This window comes from Schistocerca cancellata, chromosome 2 (assembly GCF_023864275.1).
Source record: "Schistocerca cancellata isolate TAMUIC-IGC-003103 chromosome 2, iqSchCanc2.1, whole genome shotgun sequence".
NCBI classification, from domain to species: domain Eukaryota; kingdom Metazoa; phylum Arthropoda; class Insecta; order Orthoptera; family Acrididae; genus Schistocerca; species Schistocerca cancellata.
In genome coordinates, this window is record NC_064627.1 from 597533411 (window position 1) to 597560429 (window position 27019).

General features: G+C 44.0%; 1 protein-coding gene across 1 annotated transcript in view; it reads left to right on the forward strand.

The window, feature by feature from the left end:
• Window positions 1-1372: 1372 nt before the first annotated feature.
• The window catches only part of LOC126156886 (outer dynein arm-docking complex subunit 4-like), a 170615-nt gene continuing 144968 nt past the window's right edge, over window positions 1373-27019 (forward strand). Inside the window, exons 1-2 of the mRNA XM_049916339.1 lie at window positions 1373-1537; window positions 1736-2083. Of these exons, the coding sequence (XP_049772296.1) occupies window positions 1373-1537; window positions 1736-2083 (513 nt within the window). The remainder of the gene's footprint in view (window positions 1538-1735; window positions 2084-27019) is intronic.

Here is a 27019-nt window from a genome sequence, read left to right on the forward strand (position 1 = left end):
AATTGATTCGCTGTTGACGGGTCTCCGTGGCAACCGGCTGCTCCGGCGCGCATCCAGTCGCCCGCAGGTGTCCGCGGCGACAGGTCCGGCTCGCCGCTCGCTGCACGCCACGCCACGCCACGGCACGCCGCGCCGCCTCCACACACACCGAGGTCGTACTCCCTCGCTGCGTCCGCATTCTTTCCATACCTACGTCGTATTGCTCTGGCGCCTCTCATGCCCTGTGAGTAAGAGAACTGTAAGACAAACGCACCACTTTCCACTTACTAGGACTATGCAAATCAAAACGAGAAGCACATTTATTGCAAATGCCTTTTTTTGTCGAAATGTTACTATGTCATTCGCTCTTTCATATAATTCGTGTGCGCTATTAACGGCAAGCACGTAAATAAACCGATGAAAATTAGAAGTGAACACCGTCAAACTTCAAAAGGGAATATAGACTACATGAAACATTTATAGTGTCTCTGAGAAAACTGCTCCAATAATTTCCATTTATTGTCAAGTATCCTTAAAATTAGATTTTCTAAACGGTGGAAGTGTTAGAAAAATACTATAATAAAAGGCTCTTAGTTTAAACGAGGGTAGACATGTACGTTAACAAAAATTGAGATTGTCCGAAATGTCTTATAAATTTGGAAAGTACTGTTGGCACACTAGAGCTAGGGAGATGAAAATATTAGAGATAGAGCTCACGAGAGAATGTTCGGAAGAATGGCAGCTAAAGACGACATTTTTTTCTCTCCCGCAGACGACGCCAATTAGTTTCAGTATAGTCACCAGTTGGATGCATTTACGCTCGTAAGACGCATATATTGTATAAGGCTTTGAAATAAAACTTTTAACTAGATACCAGCTTGCTTTACGGAGTTGTTCGCGTAATTGCCGTGTGATCTGGCTACTCAAACACATTTTCAAATCGCTGACAGAAGATGTACTGTATGAAAAGGTGTCAACTAAGGTGATCAAAATGAGGTACTATTTCATATACAACTCGCATGAAGTGGTCTAAGGAAGTATTGATTTATACAAGTCTGACGTTCTCGCTTTGCACTCTTGTCGTAGGTGCCTAAGCGCTCATTGAATCATTTGTACATATATCGAGTTAGCCTGGAGGGACATTCTGACTACTTTGCCTATGTAGAGCTACTGACTTTTCGAGCATTCTGAGAGACACTTACTGGCTATCACGAGTGACTGTATTGCCCTCTGAACTGTTATGTGCTTCTGAGACCGAATAGATTGCCTGAGACACAGAAAATATCGTTGGCGAGATTCGAGAACCGGCAAAGCACAGAATTAGTCAAGCAGGAGCGCTTCCGGCGTGACTTCAGTGCTTACTGAACCTCGAGGGGCGGGGGAGAGCGTCGCTATGGGGGAGCCCGCCACCGCCGTGAGCCAGCTGCTGGGGGCGACCCGCGAGGCGCAGCTGCTGCAGAGCTTCTTGGGGGTCAGCCTGGCAGCCGACGCCACCGAGGCTGCCGTCGGCGTCGACAAGAAGAGGGCCGTCAGCTTCAAGAGGGCGGCCGCCGCCGCGGTGGCGGTGTCGGCGCCGCCCCCGCCCCCGCCAGGCGCAGCAGCGTCTTCCATACCCACCGCTGTGGCGGACCAGTCCACAGAAGACCAGGTGGAGGAGGAGGAGGCGGAGGAGGAGGTGGAACGGCAGAGGGCCCGCCGGCCCGTCCGTCGTAGACCGGGGGCCGTCCTCCGTCGGCCGCCCCCGCCGCCCCCTCAGCAGCAGGAGCAGGCGTCGTCCCGCAAGGTGCTGAGCCCGTTCGCGCAGATCCTGCGCGAGATCAAGCTGCGCACGCTGCACCAGCAACAGTCGCGGCCCCGACAGCGGCGGACGCGCGCCGCGCCATACGAGGAGCTGTACACCGACAAGGACCGCGCCGCCGCCGTCAGCATCGGCTCCGACGACATCAAGGCCTCGCTCAAGGAGAAGAAGAGCAAGGAGCGCGCCGGCGACGCCGGGGGAGCCGCCGCCGGGGGCGTGTCGGCCGGCCCGGGCACCCTGCTGGCGCTGGCCAGCCGCGAGATGAGGGCGGGCAGCCCGCGCGTCGCGCTGCGCTTCGTCCACAAGGTGCCCACCTCACCTCACCTCACCTCGCCTCACCTCACTGCTCACATCACCTCACCGGGCCCTATTTATCTCTTGGAATTTTTAACATATTGCAGCCCCGTCAGCAACTCTGATAGACCTTTGTTTTGAAGAAGCAGCCTCAGTTGCGCAAATTTTCTAGTCTTTACCAGGTTTCGGCTACATTAATCTAGCCTTCTTCAGAAGCATAAAATTACTATAACATGCCAGAGTAAGGTACAGTCAATTCGATATGGTACCACGGTGCTACAGGTTTTAATTTTTAATGTTGACTGTGCTTTACTCTGGCATGTTATAGTAATTTTATGCTTCTGAAGAAGGCTACATTAATGTAGCCGAAACCTGGTAAAGACCAGAAAATTTTGCGCAACTGAGGCTGATTCTTCAAAATATTATTTCTGTCTTGCCACGTACCATGCACTCCACTCGAGGGTTGTCCAGAAAGCAACGCATCGCATTTTTTCTACAATTCTTTATTTAACATAATGAGAATTACAAACACGAAGGAATGGTATTTCATCTTCACACCCTATTTTTCCACATAATCTCCATCCCGTTCTATGACCTTCTTCAAGCCCGAAACAAGGGCGTGTATGCCCTGTCAGTGCCAATTCTTGTCCCGGTGGCGGAGCCAGTGCTTCCTTGTGAGAATCACCTCCTCATCGTCCTCAAAATGTCTTTTGCGAATGGCATCCTTTAATGGCTCAAACAAGTGGAAGTCCGAGGGGGTCAGGTCAGAGCTGCATTGCGGATGGCGTAAACACTGTTCAGCCCTGTTTCGCGATGTGTTCAGCAGTCCTCGTACATGTATGGGGCCGAGAGTTATCTTGTTGTAGCAAAACACCTCCTGAATGAGATTTTCACTCTGCGGCGGAATGTGCGCTGATATGAAAGTTCCTGGCCGATTAAAACTGTTGCCGGACCGAGACTCGAACTCGGGACCTTTGACTTTTGCGGGCAAGTGCTCTACCATCTGAGCTACCCAAGCACGTCTCACGCCCCGTCCTCACAGCTCTACTTCTGCCAGTACCTCGTCTCCTACCTTCCAAACTTTACAGAAGCTCTTCAGCGAACTTGCAGAACTAGCACTCCTGAAAGAAAGGATACTGCGGAGACATGGCTTAGCCACAGCCTGTAGGATGTTTCCAGAATGAAATTTTCACTCTGCCGCGGAGTTTTCACTGATATCAGACTTCATGGCAGATTAAAAATGCGTGCCGGACAGAGACTCGAACTCGGGACCTTTGCTTTTCGCGGGGAAGTGCTCTACCATCTGAGAAGAGCTTCTGTAAAGTTTGGAAGGTAGGAGACGAGGTACTGGCAGAAGTAGAACTGCGACGGGGGGGGGGGGGGGGTGAGTGGCGCTTTAGTAGCTCAGATGGTACAGCACTTGCCCCCCGCGAAACGCAAGGGCCCCGAGTTCGAGTCTCGGTCCGGCACACAGTTTTAATCTGCCAGGCAGTTTCAAAACATCTCTTGGTTTGCTGTGGCGTCGAAGTCCCGGGAAGCGCATCTTGAGTTTTATTAACGTGTTGACATATGCTTCCGAATTAATGGTACCGCCTCTTTGCAGCACATTCATGAGAATCACACCTCCACAGTCCCAGAAAACGGTGATCATGACCTTACGGGCGGAAGCAGTTGCTTTGAAAGCTTTTATTTCGTGGCGAGTGAGAATGGCGCCATTCCATGGACTGTCGTTTTGTTTCGGTTTCAAAACGATGAACCTAGGTTTTATCACCTGTTACAATCCGGCACAAGAAGGCCTGCACCTCAGCTTGCAACAAATCAAGACAAAATATTTTTTTCTGTGCGATTTGTGATCTGATCCACTATTAGACACTACGGGACCCATCTTGCATACACTATTGAATATCCAAGAGTCAGGATAATTGCATAAACACTTCCTTTGCTCGTTGACAGATGCAACGCTAACTGCAGAGTCCTAATGCGTCTGTCCTCACGAATGACAACATCAGGTTGCTGCAAGAGGTCAGGTGTGACAGTCGTGGATGGTCTCCCAGGCCGCTGTAAATCGTGGAACTCCGCCGAACCACCTTCTGATGACCTCACCCTCAGTGCCCAGTGACTAACTGTACTTCTGTCGACAGCAGATGCTCCACTGACTTTGCACGTGCGTTTGTGAATACTCCCCACATTTCTTTCTCTACAGTGAACATAAAATAACGGCACGTTGCTTATAGTGTACATCATCTACAGACGTCATTTTGAAACTGTCCGGCTTCTTCGCTATCTGTCGGAAGTGACGGAAACCTGGCGCAGTCACTCAGGAGACTTCAAATAATACGTGTGTAACATTCCCCATTCGTAACATTGTTTCAGGCTGACAAAAAAAAAAAAAAGAAAAAAAAAGTGGTGCATTACTTTCGGGGAAACTCTCGTATTTTCTTCATATCGTGAATAATAAGTCCGCTATAGTTCTAAACAATCCTGTTGCAATTCATGTGTCCCATCTTCAGGTGCATATTAAAATGGAGTTCACAACTAAGATTAAAATAGGTTAAAATATGTTAAAGTTGTGGGTCCATATTACATGGCATGCGACGGGATATCCTCTTCAATCCCAGGTCTGCCAGACGCGTCTCACAGAGGAGGACAATGGTCCGGGCTCAGCGGCGCGCCACACGTGGATCCGCATAAAGACAGGTTTGGGTTGTGCTTGGTACGTGTCTGATGGGTGTCAATGCATCACTGTATCCGAAAGGCTATCTGTCTATCTTCATGCAGATCCGTAAGTGGCGCGCCCCTAAGCGCGTACCGTTGTTCTCATCTGCAACGGGCTTTCTGGCTGACCTGTGTTTAAATAGGTTATCCTCTTGCTTGCCATGTACCAGAGATCCATTGTTTAAGCATATTTTAACCTATTTCAGTCTCAGTTAAAATAGTTTATCTCTGGTATATGGCACGGAACAAGACATTCTCTTCAATCCTAGGTCTGTCAGGAAGCCTCTCACAGAGAAGGACAACAGTCCAAACTTAGAGGTACGCCACACATGGAGCACAGGCCGCTGTGATCGAGCGGTTCTAGGACCTGCAGTCTCGAACCACGTGACCGCTACGGTCACAGGTTCGAATCCTGCCTCGGGCATGGATGTGTGTGGTGTCCTTCGGTTAGTTAGATTCAGATGGCTCTGAGCACTATGGGACCTAACATTCGAGGTCATCAGTCCCCTAGACTTAGAACTACCTAAACCTAACTAACCTAAGGACATCACACACGTCCATGCCCGAGGCAGGATTCGAACCTGCGACCGTAGCGGTCACGCGGTTCCAGACTGTAGCGCCTAGAACCGCTCGTCCATTCCGGTCGGCGATATTCTGTTGGATGCCATTTGGCAGGGGTGCATTGTTTCAACACATTTTAACCTACTTCATCCTTATATGAGCATCCTCTGTGGACTCACATTTTAAAATGCTCCTGAGCATGGGACACATTTTCTGAAACTGGGTCCTGCTTTCCTTTTTAGAAATAAATAACTTTTACAAATGTAGCTGATTATTCCGTTGGTGGCGGACAACAGTTGTGGATGTCTCGTGAAGAGACGATCTGCTCACGCAGCTTAACGCATAGCGCACTAGCTAGTGAGACAAGGAAGGTGAGTCACATCTAGACCGAATCTGCAGTTTGGATTGAAGCTCTTTGATTCGGTGAACTCACCAGCGTAATTGTGGCTAGTAAGTCTTTCACGACAGACTCCTCGGATAAAAAGTTCTCGATTAACTTGCTGCGCCAAATTTGGGTAAAATCCCAAACTTCCGCGGCTGCCTCCATCATCGTCGTCAGAAGCTAAGTCTGATGTCGTGAAAGTTTCGACGGTCCCATATTTATGCCCAAAAGAATTGCATCCGACTGTTTCTTTTCTGTTTTGTTTCTTTATCGTTATTTCAGTTCACCTCAAAGGGTGGACTGGCAGAGTTTAAAACCTCTCTTCAGACAAAGGTTATACAACTTTCACAGATGTTTCAGAATACATAAAAAGGAGATGACAGTGAATAATTTTTTTAAATATACACTGGTGAATAATACTGACATGATGAAAAAGCAATACGAACATCAGTCACATTGGGGCGTGGAATTTTTTTCATTGGTGACAAATGAAGATTTATGTTGGGTCACGACTCGGACGTGGAATTTCCGCTTTGCGTGAGCAGTCGTCTTAACTGCTTTGCCCATCTGAGCGCACTTCACATTCAACCTTAATTTCCAACTTGTCACACATTACTTCCGTAGCAACCCCTGTCCATTTACCTCATTGCTTACACCAGTTTGCTTGATTCTCTCAAGAGGTCGGACCTAGGGTGCATCCACGCTGATAACATGAAATGCTGTCAAGGTTTAGATATTACTATTACATGTGTTGTGTCTGTTCTTTCAGACAACATAGTGCAATAGTAATATGTAAGCTTTGACGGCATTTCATGATATTATGTCTGACCTCTTGGAGGACTGATGCAAGATGCTGCGAGCAATGAGGAAACTGGACAGGACATACTCCGGAAGTATAGTGTGACAAGTTAAAATTTGTGTTGGATATGAACCGTGATCAGATAGCTGAAATGTTTAAGGCAACTGTTCGTGTATAGTGGGAAATCCGGATTCGAGTGACGATGCCGCACGTATTTTCATTAGTAGCCATTAAGCTATTCTAACGCCCTAATGCAGTTCACGTCGGTATTCCTCTTTCATCATGTAAATATACAGCCACAGAATCATGTCAGTGTGGTGCCTTTTCTTCTGGATGCATCAAAAAGAACAGACACCACACATATAACAGAAACAGTATTGACTATTTTTACATAAAACAGATTATAATAAATGATGATTTAAAAAACACATTTGTGGACAACATGGATACATTTTTAAAGCTTTATATGTGATATTATAGGTAAAATACTATTACTGATGATTAAGTGAACAATGCTATGGTGTAATGGTGATGGTGGTGATGCATGTGAATTTTTATCATCGTGAAAGGAGGTGAAATTATGTGTATCACTATGAGCCATAAAGAACCGCAGGTAACCACTAAGTAAGCGAGGAGGAGGATGGCCATGGGAGAAAGACGGATGGTGTGAGGTGGAATGTTGTGCCTGTGGTTCGAAAAAGGGGTATTTATAGGGACGGATTTCGTCATCCGGTAGTGGGAGTTGCTAGAAATTCTGGGGGAAGAGGATGAATAAGGCATGAGAGTGCATGGGGGTGGAATATGGATGTAGTGCCGCAGTAGGGCACCTTGATTGGTGATAAGTGGGTGAGATATAGACTGCAGGGACTGGGTTTTTGCGATTAATGTATTCTATTCAGAGATGCTCTGTGAAGCGTAGAAGGTGTGGAAAGCGGATGAGTTGGAGTTGCATGTTGGTAGGCGGATGAGGAAATCGAGGAAGAATGCATGTCCTTCCAGTAGTAGAATTTAGGGGAGACAGAGATCCACGCAACATTGGCGTAGGTGAGGACGAGGAATTTATAATTGAGGATAATGGTAGGAAGAAGTAGACACACGAGTGGCCTGTTAGTAGTTTTAGTAGAATTAGTCAGTTTGGGCTCTGTGTTGTATGGTAATGGCGTGTGCATTCGCAGTTCCTTGTCTGGCGTGGATTAGTCCTAAATACTTTGTTGTGTTAGAGAGATGGGTTGGTTTGAGATGGAGTGATGGAAGTCTGGACGACGGAAACGCTGAGTGCTACTACCAAAGGTGATGCCTTAGCTATTCTGTGGATTTGCTTGAAGTTTCCGAGTATTACACCACTCGACAATGAGTCTGAAGTGGCGTTGGAGGGGATCGTGGGAGAGTTGGTGCAGTGAGTGGTCAGGTAGCGGTGTCGTCAGCATTTTGCATGAGGTCGATGGGGAGGTTTGTGAATACCTGCAGTGTACAGGGTGTAACGGAGGGGGGCAGGACAGAGCCTTGAGGCATACAATACATACAGTGCGGCGAAATATATGGGAGCAGGTGTTATTGACTGATGTATGTAGGAGGCGGTGATGGCGGGGCACTATAAGGAGGACATTGTTAATTGGGAGTTTGTAGCTTGAAAGGTCGAGATTGCTGTGCTTATTCATGGGTGTTTTGGATATCAATGGAGGCAAATATGACGGATTTCTGTTTATTTAGTTGATATGAGATAAGATGGGTGAGGTAAATAAGATGGTCGTCGATGGAATAGTTGGGACAGAAACCACATTAGGTGTTGGGAATGGAAATGTGAGCTGCAAGGTGCTGATGAATTCGTTGGATAAGGACAGTTTCAAAGATTATGCTGAAAAATGACGTCAAGCTAAAAGGTCGACAGGACAAAGTTTGTGAGGGTCGTTTGTTGTGTTTCAGGAAGAGCATGGCTTTGTGTTTGCTGCTGCTCTGGGTAATAACCTGCGTAGGGAATGGTATTGTAAAGGATGGAAAGGGTTTCATGATAGACTCTTGGACATTCCTTTAGGAGGTGGTAGGTAATTACACCGTAATTAGGTGCAGTGTTTCGCTTTTTAGCGAGTGTTTGTGTAATGTCTTCATCTGTTATTGGCGTATGTAGTCCTGTTCACGAACAGCTGTGTAAGAACTGGAAGTCTGGTGCGAGGGATGGGATAACTGTGTTTGTACATTCAGTAGCACAGGGATTCATTAATTAACCAAAGTTGGGATCATTTGGGATGATGAATATAGCTACCTGGTAGGATGCAAAGTGGTTTGTTTTTGTGAGCTTTCTAGGAACTGGTTCTGTTTCTTGTGGGATGGCATACACGGAAATGACGTTGTTTCCAGAGAGCCTATGAAATGATTTTCAGTACTTTACAGTTTATGATGTTTCGTTTACTTTGGTACATATCATGTGCCAGTCCCGACATCGTTTAACTTGAAAGAGCAGACATGTCACTGGAGCTGTCGGTGGCGTGTGAACATGTCCCGGTCATGAGTACTTAGGAATTCTCTGTAGACATGCTGAACTGCTCCTCCATGATACTGACAAGAGGGAGATTGAGTTAATAATTAAATCACTAAAGACCAAGAACTCTCATGGATACGACGGGGTATCTAGCAGAATACTGAAGTACTGTTCTACGTATGTTAGCCCAGTACTTAGCCATATCTGCAACTTTTCCTTTAGGAGTGGTATGTTTCCTGACCGATTAAAGTACTCGGTAGTGAAGCCAATTTATAAAAAGGGGAGACAGGGATAATGTTCACAATTATAAACCTATTTCTATGCCATCGGTGTTTGCTAAAGTTATCGAGAAGGTTGTATATACAAGGTTACTGGAGCATTTAAATTCACATAATTTGCTGTCAAATGTACAGTTTGGCTTTAGAAATGGTTTAACAACTGAAAATGCTATATTCTGTTTTCTCTGTAAGGTTTTGGACGGATTAAATAAAAGGTTGCGAACGCTAGGTGTTTTCTTTGATTTAACGAAGGCTTTTGACTGTGTTGACCACAAGCTATTACTGCAGAAGTTGGACCATTATGGAGAAAGGGGAATAGCTTACAATTGGTTCGCCTCTTACTTTAAGAACAGAAAGCAGAAGGTAATTCTCCGCAATATTGAGAGTGGTTGTGATGTTCAGTCCAATGGGGCACTGTTAAGTGGGGCGTTCCCCAAGGGTCGGTGCTGGGGCCACTGCTGTTTTTATTTATATAAATGATATGCCTTCTAGTATTACAGGTGATTCAAAAATATTTCTATTTGCTGATGACACCAGCTTGGTAGTGAAAGATCTTGTGTGTAATATTGAAACATTATCAAATAATGTAGTTCATTAAATAATTTCGTGGCTTGTGGGAAATAATTTGATGCTAAATCACAGTAAGACTCAGTTTTTACAGTTTCTAACTCACAATTCAACAAGAACTGATATTTTGATCAGACAGAATGGGCATATTATAAGCGAGACGGAACAGTTCAAGTTTCCAGGTGTTCGGATGGATAGTAAGCTGTTGTGGAAAGCCCATGTTCAGGATCTTGTTCAGAAACTAAATGCTGCTTTATTTACCATTAGAACAGTATCTGAAATAAGTGACAGTTCAACACGAAAAGTAGTCTACTTCGCATATTTTCATACGCATATGTCGTATGGTATTATTTTTTGGGGTAATTCTTCTGATTCAAAAAGGGTCTTTTTGGCTCAAAAACGGACTGTTCGAGCTATATGTGGTTAAGTTCGAGAACCTCTTGTCGACCCCTATTCAATAGTCTTGGAATTCTGACATTGCCCTCACAGTATATATTTTCTTTAATTTCGTTTGTTGTTAGCAATATTAGCTTATTCCCAAAAGTTAGCAGCTTTCACTCAGTTAATACTAGGCAGAATGACAATACTTAACTTTGGAGTAACATCGGCGTCGGAATTAACACGCAAACAGTAATAGTCTTCGCTATAAACGACGTCCAAGTAAGCACTTGATATGGATCACTACTAACAGTTTGTATACTGAGTCGATCTAAGCTACTAATGTGCGGCCGAGGCTGGCAGGGGCGGCGCTTATGTTCACTTCTTGCATGGGTCGCTCCTGGCGCGGCGCGCTCCTTGTTAGCGGGTTACTGGCTGACGTCACCGCACCGCTTTCTCTGATCTTGCGTCCTTCTTCTTCGTTCTGGCGCTTGTAGTTACGCCAGAGCAAGGGCCATCTGGCCCTCTCTTATATCTGAACAGGCTTTCTACATGTTTTACATTACATGTATTTCTGCTAACATGTTATCATACATTTAGAAATTAAAAATTACATTGGTACAGGTAAAAAATAGACACATTTTATATTCGTACATTACAGGTAAAACAACAATTAGAAATAACAGTAAGCTAGATTTTTAATTTAAAATGCTAGCAGCAATGAGCATGAGGGAAAGGGATGGAGGAAGAAGGGAGAGATGAACATGGTAACCAACAATTAATGAATATAAGGGGAGAGAAAGTGATGTGGTTCACAGATAAAGAAATAGAGAAACGAGCTCAACTGGGAGAAAATAGGAGCATTGACATTATGGGTGGTTTGGGTTTGGGTGGGTACACAGTAAGAGATCCGGGGAAGGACAGGTAGATAATCACTCCCAGTAAGAACAAAGACTTCTACAACAGTGCTGTGTCTTAAGGGCTTAGGGGAGGCAATTGGTATAGTATCTTAGTCCAGGTGTGGACACAGGTGTGGATTTTGTCGCCATTAGGGTTCTTGATAAACTGACGCTTTTTTTTCTGCACGTGTGCGGGAATACAAGTTAGGATAGGTAGTGATTATGTATGTGGTAAAGATTTGGTCAACGTGTGGTAGAAAACAGTAAGGGATGGGATGGATACGGCGGATGTAGATAGTTGCAGAGAAATATGGCGAAGATGAGGTGTTCAGTTGGATAATTTAGGAGTCGATGAGAGATGTGAAGGATATTTCCGAGATGATCAGATGGCTGCTCGGTCATGGACAATGGGATTGGGATTATCAGTGCAACACAGTTGGATGGTATGGGTTCAGAAATGGCTATGAGCACTATGGGACTTAACATCTGTGGTCATCAGTCCCCTAGAACTTAGAGCTACTTAAACCTAACTAACCTAAGGACATCACACACATCCATGCCCGAGGCAGGATTCGAACCTGCGACCGGAGCGGTCACGCGGTTCCAGACTGAAGCGCCTAGAACCGCACGGCTACACCGTCCGGCGATGGTGTGGGTAAGAAGATGTTTATAGAAGCAGAGGGAGCGGATATTTGGTATAGGAAATTGCATGTTTGTAATATGTACGCTGCTCCATATTCAATCAAACAGCGAGGTGTTTCGAACCGATCAAAAATGAAATGGGCTTGATCTTCGAATTAGCCGTGTATGCATCTCATTGGCTGGATGACGTCATAATGACATCACGGGAATAGCGCGTGTTGATGTGGCACCATCTGTGTCCATATGTTGTGTTTACACTCTCCGTCTAACGTTACTTGCAGCACCGTCACTAGCATCGGCCTATGAATTACGAGAAGCCTTCCTCTGTGCTCTTTCTTCATCAAAAGCACTCCTCCATACATTTCGAAGAGTATCGTGTCACGTCACAACGTAGAAAAAACTGCAGTGGAAAAATTGTCGTTTTGGCGACGGGTACAGTAGCCATCTACTGGGTGTACTGCTGTGCTTTAGCTACGTGGAGTAGCTTGTATTTGTCGTAGCTGCCTGCTGTGCATGACGTTGCATCTCAGTTTTAAAAGGTCGTTGTTACTACTGGTCACCTGAGGCGAAAGGAGCGGGAACATTATTATAATAGGCTGCTACTGTATCCGGAAAGGAGATCTGCTGTTATCTGTGGCTTCTGCCTTTGTTTGCTGTGATTGGTGGTCATCGGCTGGTGAGGCGTGGTCTCGTGTTTTCCTGCTGCTGGACGCAGACCGAGGCAGTAACTCGCCGGTAGCGCTCGCGTTACGTGCTGTTGGTGCGGCCTGTTGGACTCTGAGGGTTGGCAGCCACGATGGGGAAAGCTTGTACCCATCCTCTCTGTTAATTTTGTTAGGGTATTTTGGATCAAATGGCTCTGAGCACTATGCCACTTAACTTCTGAGGTCATCAGTCGCCTAGAACTTAGAACTAATTAAACCTAACTAACCTAAGGAAATCACACACATCCATGCCCGAGGCAGGATTCGAACCGGCGACCGTAGCGGTCGCTCGGTTCCAGACTGCAGCGCCCAGAACCGCACAGCACTCCGGCCGGCTTAGGGTATTTTGTTATTGCTATAGCTTCTCTGTTCTTGCATTTCGTCAAGATCGGCTGCTTAGCAATTATGCGGGTTTCGTTAAACTGAATTACCTTCCCCCATCTTGTCAGTGTTTGGCCACTACAAACTTGCTGTGCTGCCCCAGACGAACTCGTGTTCTCGTATGCGCATTGGTATCGGTCTGACGATATCACCGATGTACACTCCTCACACTGACAGTCCATCCTTGTATACACCTACAGTGTGTAAAGCATCTGCCTTGTCCTTGCGGCAGGCAAGCGCGTTGCTGGCTGCAGTTTGTCAATTTATTGCCTAACTCGCCTCCTTTTATTTGTGACCATGGCTGTTTGGATCGATCTATGGTTGCAGCCATTGGACATAAACGTTGTACGCAGACTTTTCAGCTCTTGTATTATGTTTTGAGCATCACTTAGGCGCTGCGCACAAGTGGCCAAAGAACGTATAACTGAGTTGTTCTGCGCTAGGTGGTGGTTGGATTGGGCGTGCAAATACCCATATTTCATGTTTAATTGTGCGGTACCTCTTCATCTTTAGAACTTAATAGTACTGTCTTAATTATTCACATGGTCTTACGGGGAGCGGCCTGTACAGTAGGTGACCGGGTTCAGATCTGATGGTATCACATGGGTGAGCTTAAAGTTCAACTGTAGTCTCAAAATTTGATTGCATTAGTTTACGTGATGAGATTACCTTCCTTTCTCCCAAAATCTCTTCATTTCCTTGCTCAATTTCTCCTCCGCTCTTCTGTACAGCCTCTGTTGGTGTCATTTCCCTATTTATCTGCAGACTGATGGTTCTGGACTAGTGGTGTGACTGCAGATATGTTCTATGCAATGTAAGCTATAGTAGCAGTTTCCTGAAGGTCTTGTCCAGTTCCAATAAGCCACTGGCTCTGAACTTTCATCTAGATGACAAGACCGAGAATTTTATTTTATTTTATTGTAATTTTGGAATTTACACAATCTTCCTTTGATTCTCAGTTTAAATGATTTAGGATGATTTCTCCTGGGTAACTGATGCATTTAGCCAAATTCAGCAATAACAGGATGTCCATCAATGTGCTCAGTTGTTTACTCCGTATAATGAGTATTAACATGCGAGATTTGGAGTGCCATTTTGGTGGCAGCATTGTATTTGTTATTAATCTTTTTAATCTACTCCCTTAAGCTATAGGCGACATACTTGGGTACTTCTTAATACGCTGCGCAGCATTCAAGATTACTGCGTGTGATTTAGGCGAAAAATGTCCTCATAAATTGACTATAAATTCTTCTCGGTGATTAGGCCTTATCGTATTCAATTTTTTTTCCGAAAGCTGAATTGTCGAACTCTCTCCTGGAATCTTCTTCTGGTGTCCCGAGGTTGGTGAACATTGTGTGCAGAAAGGTGTTTCCCGTGCTTTTTCCAAAGAAGTGCAGTTACCGGGTAAGAGCTCCGCAGGTTCTCATTGATGAGTAGTAATCATTGGGAAGGTACGATAGCTGGTAATCAACGACGGACCACCTGTGGTGGCTGAAACATTTTACCTAATAAGTCCATCATACTTTTATAAGTGAAAGCGACACCGATATTTGGCAACGTGATCCACAGAAAAATCCTAGGAGAGGAGTCGCGACGTTGAGATTTGGACAACACGTTTACGATGTGAGATATATCAAGTGGCAGAAAATTTTACCTTTAATGACAATGTCCACACAACCGTGTGTTTGCCTTTACATATGGGACAGTCAAATGGAAATGTGACAGTAAGAAAAAGTAAGTAAGCTCTTCATTATTATTAATCACCGCAGCTGTTAATATATTTATGCCAATATGAACCAAGATTGCCAATGCCCTCATAGAAAAATGTTTGCGGTTGTCTATGGAACCATGATTGTATCCAGGCGTGCACGTCTTAGCCAGAAACAAATTGAAGGCTACGAATGTCTTGCTTCATGGCTCGAAAAATACGGAAATCGCGTGTGGAGAGACCAAAACTGTATGAAGGATGTGTAGGGGCTTCCCAGCGAAACCTCTGCAGTGGATCCACATTTTGGCAAGGTTGTTTTGGCTACTTCGAGAATTTCCGTTCAAGAAAAGCAGGCCACTGAATTTGTGCTGAGGTCCTCAGATGCACAGCGTCCATTCCAGCGGATCCGTACCCAAAGACTGGAAAGTTGCACAGGTCACACCAATATTCAAGAAAGGTACTAGGAAGAATCCACTAAATAACATGCCCATATCGTTAACGTCGATATGCAGCAGGATTTAGAAACATCTATTGTGTTCAAATATTATGAATTACCTCGAAGAAAACTGTCTACTGACATACAGTCAATATGGGTTTAGAAAACATAGTTCCAGTGAAACACAACTAGCTCTTTATTCACATGAAGTGTTGCGGGCTATTGAGAAGGGATACCAGACCGAGTCCGTATTTCTGGATTTCCGCAAGACTTTTGACACTGTACCACACAAGCGGCTTGTGGTGAAATTGCGTGTTTATGGAATATCGTCTCAGTTATGTGACTGGATTTGTGATTTCCTGTCAGAGAGGTCACAGTTCGTAGTAATTAACGGAAAGTCATCGACTAAAACAGAAGTGATTTCTGGGGTTCCCCAAGGTAGTGTTATAGGCCCTTTGCTGTTCCTTATCTATATAAATGATTTGGGAGACAATCTGAGCAGCCGTCTTAGGTTGTTTGAAGATGACGCTGTCGTTATCGGCTAATAAAGTCATCAGAAGATTAAAAGAAACTGCAAAACGATTTAGAAATGATATCTGAATGGTGCGAAAAGTGGCAGTTGACCCTAAATAAGGAAAAGTGTGAGGTCATCCACGTGAGCGCTAAAAAGCACTCGTTAAACTCCGGTTACACGATAAATCAGTCTAATGTAAAAGTCGTAAATTCAACTAAATACCTAGGTATTACAATTACAAACAACTTAAATTGGAAGGAACACACACTGCGTTTTATTGGCAGAACACTTGGAAAATGTAACAGACCTACTAAGGAGACTGTCTACACTACGCTTGTCCGTCCTCTTTTAGAATATTGCTGCGCGGTGAGGGATCCTTACCAGATAAGAGTGACGAGGTACATCGAAAAAGTTCAAAGAAGGGAAGCATGTTTTGTGCTATCGCGAAATATGGAAGAGAGTGTCACAGAAATGATAGAGGATTTGGGCTGGACATTATTAAAGGAAACGCGTTTTTCGTTGCGACGGAATCCTCTCACGAAATTCCAATTACCAACTTTCTCCTTCGAATGCGAAAATATTTTGTTGATACCGACCTACATAGGGAGAAACGATCACCACGATAAAATAAGGGAAAATAGAGCTCGTATGGAAAGATATAGGTGTTCGTTATTTCCGCGCGCTATACGAGATTGGAATAATGGAGAATTGTGAAGGCACTGTGATTTGCAGAGTATCCATTTAGATGTAGATGTAGATGATGGCATTGCATTGATTTGTAAGTTACAAAAATAAATAAAATCTGATATTCCAAGTCAGTATTCAATGTGTTTTTCTTTGTGAACTCGTTCCAATCACTTTCTTAAGTTTGTTAATAAATAGTGTATCACAGGGTTAAAATGCTCATCAGTAAAATCAGTTTACAGAAAGAGACGATAAATAAGGCAGATATCCTTGCTATTGTTCTTTAACAGGGTTTGTTTGAGAAGGCGAAGAATAAGAGGGTACAGACACATCTCTGTATCTATAATTTGTTTTCATATCTGTGGTCTGGCTTCAGGAAAAAAATGGCTCTGAGCACTATGCAACTTAACTTCTGAGGTCATCAGTCGCCTAGAACTTAGAACTAATTAAACCTAACTAAAAATGGTTCAAATGGCTCTGAGCACTATGCGACTTAACTTCTGAGGTCATCAGTCGCCTAGAACTTAGAACTAATTAAACGTAACTAACCTAAGGACATCACACACATCCGTGCCCGAAGCAGGATTCGAACTTGCGACCGTAGCGGTCGCTCGGTTCCGGACTGTAGCGCCTAGAACCGCACGGCCACTCCGGCCGGCCTTCAGGAAAAGATAATCAACATGAAATAAAAGTAAATGAGGCACGAACAGGACATAAAGGGGAGCTAGGAACAGCAGATATCTGTCCTGATTTAACAAAGCGTGTTACTGCGTGGACCATATTTACTTTTGATTGCCGGCTGGTGTGGCCATGCGGTTCTAGGCGCTTCAGTCTGGAACCGCGTGACCGCTACGGTCGCAGGTTCGAATCCTGCCTCGGGCATTGATGTGTGTGATGTCCATAGGTTAGTTAGGTATAAGTAGTTCTAAGTTCTAGGGGACTGATGACCTCAGAAGTTGAGTCCCATAGTGCTCAGAGCCATTTGAACTATTTTTTTTTACTTTTGTTTAAATTGAAAAATTTTAGGATTAGGAAAACATAAACCGCTATTAGTTTCTTATCTAGAAAAAAGCAAACAGAAAGCTGTCTCTCAGTGTCAACAAACAGCTGATAGGTTTGGTTCTGATAGGTGTTGTAAATTGGGAGGTGGAGCCAGTCACAGTGTTTTGGATCAGGTGCTTTTCTTAACACTTATCAGTGATATGACCCTAAACAAGGCGGGTGATTCATTTTTTTCTTTCTGCAGTGACTCTGAAAGACGCGCAATGCAATATACATAATATAGCAAATAGGGGTGTGAATAACACTAGATCGTTGTTCTCAGAAAATATACCGAAGCTTGGCTGCAAAAGACACAGTGCACACAATTTCTCATATGGAACTGTCAGAGAAGAGAAACTGTGTTTCATAATATGGTGAAATAATCGGCTATGTCAAACTATTTAAATTTTTAGGACTGAAAAGCTCTCTTAAAATTATCATATTTCAGATATTGTACAGAATAATCTCCACAATCCCTGACGCTGAAACATGGAAGCTTACGTTATGTACATTTGTTTAACTATACTGTAAGGTATATAATTATTATACGTGGGTATATACTTATAAAGAGAGGAAGGGCATCCGCCGGCCGTTGTGGCCGAGCGGTTCTAGGAGCTTCAGTCCGGAACCGCGCTCCTGCTACGGTCGCAGATTCGAATCCTGCCTCGGGCATGGATGTGTGTGATGTCCTTAGGTTAGTTAGATTTAAGTAGTTTTAAGTCTAGGGGACTGACGACCTCAGATGTTGAGCCCCATGGTGCTTAGAGTCACTTGAGCCATTTTTGAAGGGCATCCGGCCACACCCTTAAATCAGTCATGCTAAATCAGCTCATTATCAGGCCGATCCAGTGTAGGTAGAAATGTAACAGCTGATTTTTTCCAATACGAGACCAGCAACTGCGTTCTTGTTGTGCTTTCGCCCATTTATTTTTGGGTCGGAACTTTTGTACGTCTCTCACGGAATCTCGCCCTCGGCCAAATATATAAACTGAAATTTCTAGGTAAAAATGAAGAGTTTCTTGCTATAGAAGTTCATCTCAGGTTCATGTAAGTTCTAAAACAATTTATAGTACTATGTTCCATTTGTTAGCATTAAATAAATCATTAATTAATCCGTAATAATGACGAATGAGCTCCATGGCTACGTATTATTACATTATTTGAGGAAATACAATAACCATGTGAGTGCCTGCTGTATTTTTTCAAATAATGAAATGATTCATTTGTTGATCTAGGTACCCAGCAATCTATAACTCTGCACGCTAGAAAATCTCAAATACTCAACAAACAGTGGAGTACACTGAATCGATCGGGAAAATATTATAAATTGTAACAGCTCAGCATTCATTTTAGACTGATGTTGTCCGTTTTGTGGTTTATATCATCCACTGACTGGAACATCCCAAAATATGCTTATTTATTATCAGTTGATCGCTGTTTTATATTTCAATTCGAAAAGTTTCGAGCAATGTCACCTGCCTTCAAATCATATCTCGTAGTTACACAATAAGCTGTCCTGATTACATAGTAAGCTGCTCTAACGGAACTGTCAGTTCACTGTGAGATGCAGATAGTTCAAAGAGGGCAAGTTTTCCTATAACTACGAGATATGATCCGAAGACGGATTCCATTAGCCAAAATCGGTCATTTTTAAATAAAAAACATCGAAGAAGAGACAAAAAAGTCTACTTTGTGTAAATAAGAATCGCGGATATCTCCCTGTGACAAATACGTCCAGTTTTGAAGTAGTTCAGTTTGTGCACTTAACAAGTACTTCGATGTCAACTGCATACGTTAAATTATTATTTCTCGCTTTCATAGTGGAACGTTTTGCAATTTCGTACATTACTCCGAAGACTACCTGAAGAATCGTGTTAATATCGCCGAAACTAGAACTATCCCGTCAGAAATCTGTGGACATGTTAAATTTCCAGGATATCTTTCTACGGTATTTCACTTTTTTTCCGTACTGTCTTTCCACACAGCACACACATCAACTCCTTTGGTATCCAGTAATCTCTCGAACAACAGACATGATTTTTCGTTTCTATGTAGCTCCGGCCGTGAAGGCCCAAGGGATGTCTATCGGCCGCTCTGTCATCTTCTGCATTACGGCGTCATGCGATGCGTATGGAGGGCCATGTGGTCAGCACACCGCTCTCCCGGCAGTTTTGCAGACTTTCCAGACCGTAGAACCGCTGATACTCGGTCAACTAGCTCCTCAGTTGGCACCAAGAGGGTGTGTGCGTCCCGTTCCAGTACCACCAACAAGGAAAAATTCTTGAAAGTACCGTGACCTGAACTCGCGTCTTCCGCGTGGTAGCCACCTACACTGACTGCTCAGCTACTGATGCAAACTGGTCAGAACACGCCGGATGCATAAAAACGGAACAGTAATGGTCAAAGTACACTTGCACCAAATACACATCATGCTATTTTGTTTTCCGTGTCCCCTACGGAAAATACCGCAGAGTGAGCGACGTCGAGTAGTTGTGGCACAGGATCTGCGTTCAGGAAGAGCGGAGTTCAAACTCGAGACCGAATATCCAGGAGCAGGTTTTTCGCGCCTTTCACTAATTCCCAGCAGGTGGATGCCATGGTGGTTCAGCAAGCTATATCCTTCCGCGGCATTGACAAATTAAGCTACTTCTTGACGCGATTGAAAGATAATCTTCAGTTTAAAGACATACGTGGCATACAACTCCATTGTCGAGTACTTGAGGGGAACTGCTTCGGAGAGTGTTTGGGAGTTGAAGAACAGAGCACCTGCTTGAACTCTGCTGTCTACGGCTTCCTGTATCTCGTGAGATTGGTCAGATAGGTACACCAGCAGCTAACGAAAGGCATCACTCACGATGTACGTCAGCGTGATGGTCGGTTTTACCCGTCTTGCAATTTTATTAACTGCGCACATAGCGAATCAAATGGTTACTCGGTCACCCTATTAAGATAGCAGTTTGCCTATCGAACGTCTTGCAGGGTGAACAAAAAGTTTGATTTTCAATGTTGTAATTATTGACTGAATTTCAAAATCTTAAATTCTGTCGTAACTGACTCATTAAGAGGTTAATCTTACGTTAAAGATTTAACACAATAAGACAAGTATTGTGTATGTGCCTCGATGTACGTAACTCGTGGAGCGCATATCACTCGCAAGGAATCACTTGAGTGTGAGGTCGTCAGCTCAGTCTTTAGTAAGGTTCATTTGGCCCATCCGGTTAGCCTTGCGGTCTAACGCACGAATCCGCCTCGGTGAATGCGGGCTAGTTCCCCTTATTCCGCCTCAGCTACACTATGCCGGTGATTGCTGTGCAAACTTCTCCACGTACGCGTACACCACCATTACTCTACCACGCGAACATAGGGGTTACATTCGTCTGGTGTGAGACGTTCCCTTGGGGGGCGGGGGGGGGGGGGGGGGGCGGGGGGGTCCACTGGGGGCCGAACCGTACAATAACCATGAAAGAATGGTGAGTGGTTCGGTGTGGGGCGGCGGAGAGGTGAAGTGGACTGCGGTAGTTGTCGTGGGGTTGTGAACCACTGCGGCTATGGCGGGGACGGAGCCTCTCCGTCGTTTCGAGGCCCCTGGTTAACGTACAATACAATACATGCAATACAAAGTTCATTTGAAAGTGTTGTGTTAAAAGTTATGATAGGAAAAGGTATTACCTGCTAATGACCCATCACACGCATCAGGAGGGCGACAGAAAAAGAGTGTGCAGAAGCTGCAGAGGTAACATTCGATGGGATGAACGTATTATACTTCACAAAATGGGAACCGTCGACACTCAGTAAATAGTCAAAATAAACCATTAACTTGCACCACGAACACTGTATGAAAAACGTTGTGCCACAGTGATCACAAAGGTTCGTACAATGAAGATCGATGACTAACTGAAAACAGTGCAGAACGTTCGTCTAGGTATCCACTCTTAAAGGATGCTTATAGAATCATACCCCCCCCCCCCCCCCCCCCATGAACCATGGACCTTGCCGTTGGTGGGGAGGCTTGCGTGCCTCAGCGATACAGATGGCCGTACCGTAGGTACAACCACAACGGAGGGGTATCTGTTGAGAGGCCAGACAAACATGTGGTTCCTGAAGAGGGGCAGCAGCCTTTTCAGTAGTTGCAAGGGCAACAGTCTGGATGATTGACTGATCTGGCCTTGTAACAATAACCAAAACGGCATTGCTGTGCTGGTACTGCGAACGGCTGAAAGCAAGGGGAAACTACGGCCGTAATTTTTCCCGAGGGCATGCTGCTTTACTGTATGATTAAATGATGATGGCGTCCTCTTGGGTAAAATATTCCGGAGGTAAAATAGTCCCCCATTCGGATCTCCGGGCGGGGACTACTCAAGAGGATGTCGTTATCAGGAGAAAGAAAACTGGCGTCCTACGGATCGGAGCGTGGAATGTCAGATCCCTTAATCGGGCAGGTAGGTTAGAAAATTTAAAAAGGGAAATGGATAGGTTAAAGTTAGATATAGTGGGAATTAGTGAAGTTCGGTGGCAGGAGGAACAAGACTTCTGGTCAGGTGACTACAGGGTTATAAACACAAAGTTAAATAGGGGCAATGCAGGAGTAGGTTTAATAATGAATAGGAAAATAGGAAAGCGGGTAAGCTACTACAAACAGCATAGTGAACGCATTATTGTGGCCAAGATAGACACGAAGCCCACACCTACTACAGTAGTACAAGTTTATATGCCAACTAGCTCTGCAGATGACGAAGAAATTGAAGAAATGTATGATGATATAAAAGAAATTATTCAGATAGTGAAGGGAGACGAAAATTTAATAGTCATGGGTGACTGGAATTCGAGTGTAGTAAAAGGGAGAGAAGGAAACGTAGTAGGTGAATATGGATTGGGGCTAAGAAATGAAAGAGGAAGCCGCCTGGTAGAATTTTGCACAGAACACAACTTAATTATAGCTAACACTTGGTTTAAGAATCATAAAAGAAAGTTGTATACATGGAAGAACCCTGGAGATACTAAAAGGTATCAGATAGATTATATAATGGTAAGACAGAGATTTAGGAACCAGGTTTTAAATTGTAAGACATTTCCAGGGGCAGATGTGGACTCTGACCACAATCTATTGGTTATGACCTGTAGATTAAAACTGAAGAAACTGCAAAAAGGTGAGAATTTAAGGAGATGGGACCTGGATAAACTGAAAGAACCAGAGGTTGTACAGAGTTTTAGGGAGAGCATAAGGGAACAATTGACAGGAATGGGGGAAAGAAATACAGTAGAAGAAGAATGGGTAGCTTTGAGGGATGAAGTAATGAAGGCAGCAGAGGATCAAGTAGGTAAAAAGACCAGGGCTCTTAGAAATCCTTGGGTAACAGAAGAAATATTGAATTTAATTGATGAAAGGAGAAAATATAAAAATGCAGTAAATGAAGCAGGCAAAAAGGAATACAGACGTCTCAAAAATGAGATCGACAGGAAGTGCAAAATGGCTAAGCAGGGATGGCTAGAGGACAAATGTAAGGATGTAGAGGCTTATTTCACTAGGGGTAAGATAGATACTGCGTACAGGAAAATTAAAGAGACCTTTGGAGATAAGAGAACCACTTGTATGAACATCAAGAGCTCAGATGGAAACCCAGTTCTAAGCAAAGAAGGGAAATCAGAAAGGTGGAAGGAGTATATAGAGGGTCTATACAAGGGCGATGTACTTGAGGACAATATTATGGAATTGGAAGAGGATGTAGATGAAGATGAAATGGGAGATACGATATTGCGTAAAGAGTTTGACAGAGCACTGAAAGACCTGAGTCGAAACAAGGCCCCCGGAGTAGACAACATTCCATTGGAACTACTGACGGCCTTGGGAGAGCCAGTCCTGACAAAACTCTACCATCTGGTGAGCAAGATGTATGAAACAGGTGAAATACCCTCAGACTTCAAGAAGAATATAATAATTCCAATCCCAAAGAAAGCAGGTGTTGACAGATGTGAAAATTACCGAACAATCAGTTTAATAAGTCACAGCTGCAAAATACTAACACGAATTCTTTACAGACGAATGGAAAAACTAGTAGAAGCCGACCTCGGGGAAGATCAGTTTTGATTCCGTAGAAATACTGGAACACGTGAGGCAATACTGACCTTACGACTTACCTTAGAAGAAAGATTAAGGAAAGGCAAACCTACATTTCTAGCATTTGTGGACTTAGAGAAAGCTTTTGACAATATTGACTGGAAAACTCTCTTTCAAATTCTAAAGGTGGCAGGGGTAAAATACAGGGAGCGAAAGGCTATTTACAATTTGTACAGAAACCAGATGGCAGTTATAAGAGTCGAGGGACATGAAAGGGAAGCAGTGGTTGGGAAGGGAGTAAGACAGGGTTGTAGCCTCTCCCCGATGTTATTCAATCTGTATATCGAGCAAGCAGTAAAGGAAACAAAAGAAAAATTCGGAGTAGGTATTAAAATCCATGGAGAAGAAATAAAAACTTTGAGGTTCGCCGATGACATTGTAATTCTGTCAGAGACAGCAAAGGACCTGGAAGTGCTGTTGAACGGAATGGACAGTGTCTTGAAAGGAGGATATAAGATGAACATCAACAAAAGCAAAACGAGGATAATGGAATGTAGTGGAATTAAGTCGGGTGATGCTGAGGGAATTAGATTAGGAAATGAGACACTTAAAGTAGTAAAGGAGTTTTGCTATTTGGGGAGCAAAATAACTGATGATGGTCGAAGTAGAGAGGACATAAAATGTAGACTGGCAATGGCAAGGAAAGCGTTTCTGAAGAAGAGAAATTTGTTAACATCGAGTATAGATTTAAGTGTCAGGAAGTCATTTCTGAAAGTATTTGTATGGAGTGTAGCCATGTATGGAAGTGAAACATGGACGGTAAATAGTTTGGACAAGAAGAGAATAGAAGCTTTCGAAATGTGGTGCTACAGAAGAATGCTGAAGATTAGATGGGTAGATCACATAACTAATGAGGAAGTATTGAATAGGATTGGGGAGAAGAGAAGTTTGTGGCACAACTTGACCAGAAGAAGGGATCGGTTAGTAGGACATGTTCTGAGACATCAAGGGATCACCAATTTAGTATTGGAGGGCAGCGTGGAGGGTAAAAATCGTAGGGGGAGACCAAGAGATGAATACACTAAGCAGATTCAGAAGGATGTAGGTTGCAGTAGGTACTGGGAGATGAAGAAGCTTGCACAGGATAGAGTAGCATGGAGAGCTGCATCAAACCAGTCTCAGGACTGAAGACCACAACAACAACATAGAATCATACTGATGTAATGAGGTGAAGAGAACTTGAAGAGAACTGATTAAATGTGATGGCATCAACCAAATTCAGTCTGTCGTGGAGCTTACCATGAAACTGGGTATCCTTTAAAGCGTAGCTGCAGGTAGTATGATAATGTGTTTTATAGACATGGAGAAAACGAACATCCAGAGGCTGAATTTGTCCAGTGGTTCCAGGTCTTATGACCTGCAATGTCGCACACTTTTCAGAAGTATGATTTTTATAAGCAGACCAGGAATCAAGCAAAAGCAAGCTATTTTCACCATATGTTGGCCACTGCTCATACCACAGTTATAATTCTCAAATATCCATTTTTCCACTCACGCTGACGTAAATATTCCATTGTCCCCTAGCAAGATCACGCACACGAGGAAGAATCGTATGAGACAGAACACCTACAACTTCTCGCAGCACAATAATAACTTTCCAGCCAATTTATAATGCAGATTAAAAGCTGGCATAATTGTATACGAACGCGTTAAGGCATTGATGTTAGTTGATCTTGATACAACTCTGTTGCTACCTCCAATTTCCAGGGTTCCCTTCATATGCATTTCCTCTTCAAATTCCGTTTGGTCGGAGTTAAAAACAAATTCCTTACTGAACGACGGGAAAAGTTCGGTTATCTCATCTACGAATTTTCGATCCGATTCCGCAGTTTACTATGAATCATCAAATCGACACTTTCCAGAATGAAATTTTCACTCTGCAGCGGAGTGTGGGCTGATATGAAACTTCCTGGCAGATTAAAACTGTGTGCCCGACCGAGACTCGAACTCGGGACCTTCGCCTTTCGCGGGCAAGTGCTCTACCATCTGAGCTACCGAAGCACGACTCACGTCCGGTACTCACAGCTTTACTTCTGCCAGTATCTCGTCTCCTACCTTCCAAACTTTACAGAAGCTCTCCTGCGAAACTTGCAGAACTAGCACTTCTGAAAGAAAGGATGTAGCGGAGACATGGCTTAGCCACAGCCTGGGGGATGTTTCCAGAATGAAATTTTCACTCTGCATCGGAGTGTGCGCTGATATGAAACTTCCTGGCAGATTAAAACTGTGTGCCCGACCGAGACTCGAACTCGGGACCTTTGCCTTTCGCGGGCAAGTGCTCTACCATCTTTTTTTATTTTTTTTAGATGCTACCCCTGTTTTTTTCTAAAAAATAAAATAAAAATAAAAACGCGGTTCCTCCGCTTTACGGTCCAACAATGCGACCACTTTTTGGGAACAGGAAGATAGGGTAAACAACCAATCTTTATTCGTGCAATTGTGCTGTCCTAGGGAGAAGAAAAGTATCGAGACAGCAAAAACAATTTGGAAACCATAAAATGAACGCAAAGGCCGGCTGCCCTCTTTTTTTTTTTTTTTTTTTTTTTTTTTTTTTTTTTTTTTTAACAGGAATAAAGTAAATGACAATCCTAGTCACGGGCGGGAGTGAAAATTAAGTTATCATCTGCAACACAATCCCTGCAGCACGCGGTGTCGCATCATAAACCTGGCAGAAAGCCATATAATCTTGACCATTTCTGCCAGTGTGGGCGGTATTTATTTCTCCTGCGTCGACCATTCGAAGGACCATTATCTGAGGTGGTTTCGGTGTTTACCATCGTTGTGTGTGTGTGTGGTTTTTTTTCCGCGTTAACATAATGCAGTCATAACTGGCACCAACAGGTAGGGGCCAGTTTTCTTCTCAGTGTGCTATATGCCAATATAATTGAACCGCGCAGTACTGTCTCTAGTCGTTCTGCTGCAGGAGTCTTCCCAGTTCTGGGACACCCCAGCTGTCGGGCGGATTGTGAAAAACATTGCCTAAAAAATTGGAAAAGTAAGTCCTGTATTTCGTATGACTCCGTATGAGCTCGTGTTGTTCTTGTAAATACATCCAATAATCCATCACGGACTTAATATCGTACGAATACAAATATTTCGTCGCATGTCCAGCGATCCAATTGACCGCATACGTCTTTTGTTTGGGAAAAAAGGTCCTGTCCGGTAGAAAAAGTACATCCGATGTGATTTCTGTGTAGTTAGTGCGCCGAAGGAAGGCCAGTATTCGACGCGTCAGCATCCAGACGTCCCTCGCTGCGCCACACACTAAACCATGTTCTTCCGTTGCTAACAGTCCACAGTTTGTGCAAAGAGGAGAATCGACCATAAGAATTGTATGTAATCGACTCCTGGTCACAAGTTTACGGTTTATAAGAATATACCACATCGATCTCACTGCTGTTGACAATAATGGAGTATGCACTGCACACCAAATGTGGTTCCACGTTCTCGACGGGTATTTGAATTCCATTATGTTGCGGCCATGGTGATCCATCAAGCATCTATAGATCTCCCGAGTCGTGGGTATTCTCGTCGAAGGTACTTTCAGACGAACATAACTGTAATCAACAAGAAATGAGGCAATGTGTGCAAGATAAGGGGAAATATTGCCCACCGCAATAGGGGGTTCGTACGATGGCGGAACAAGCACTTCTATCAGAGCTGACGTT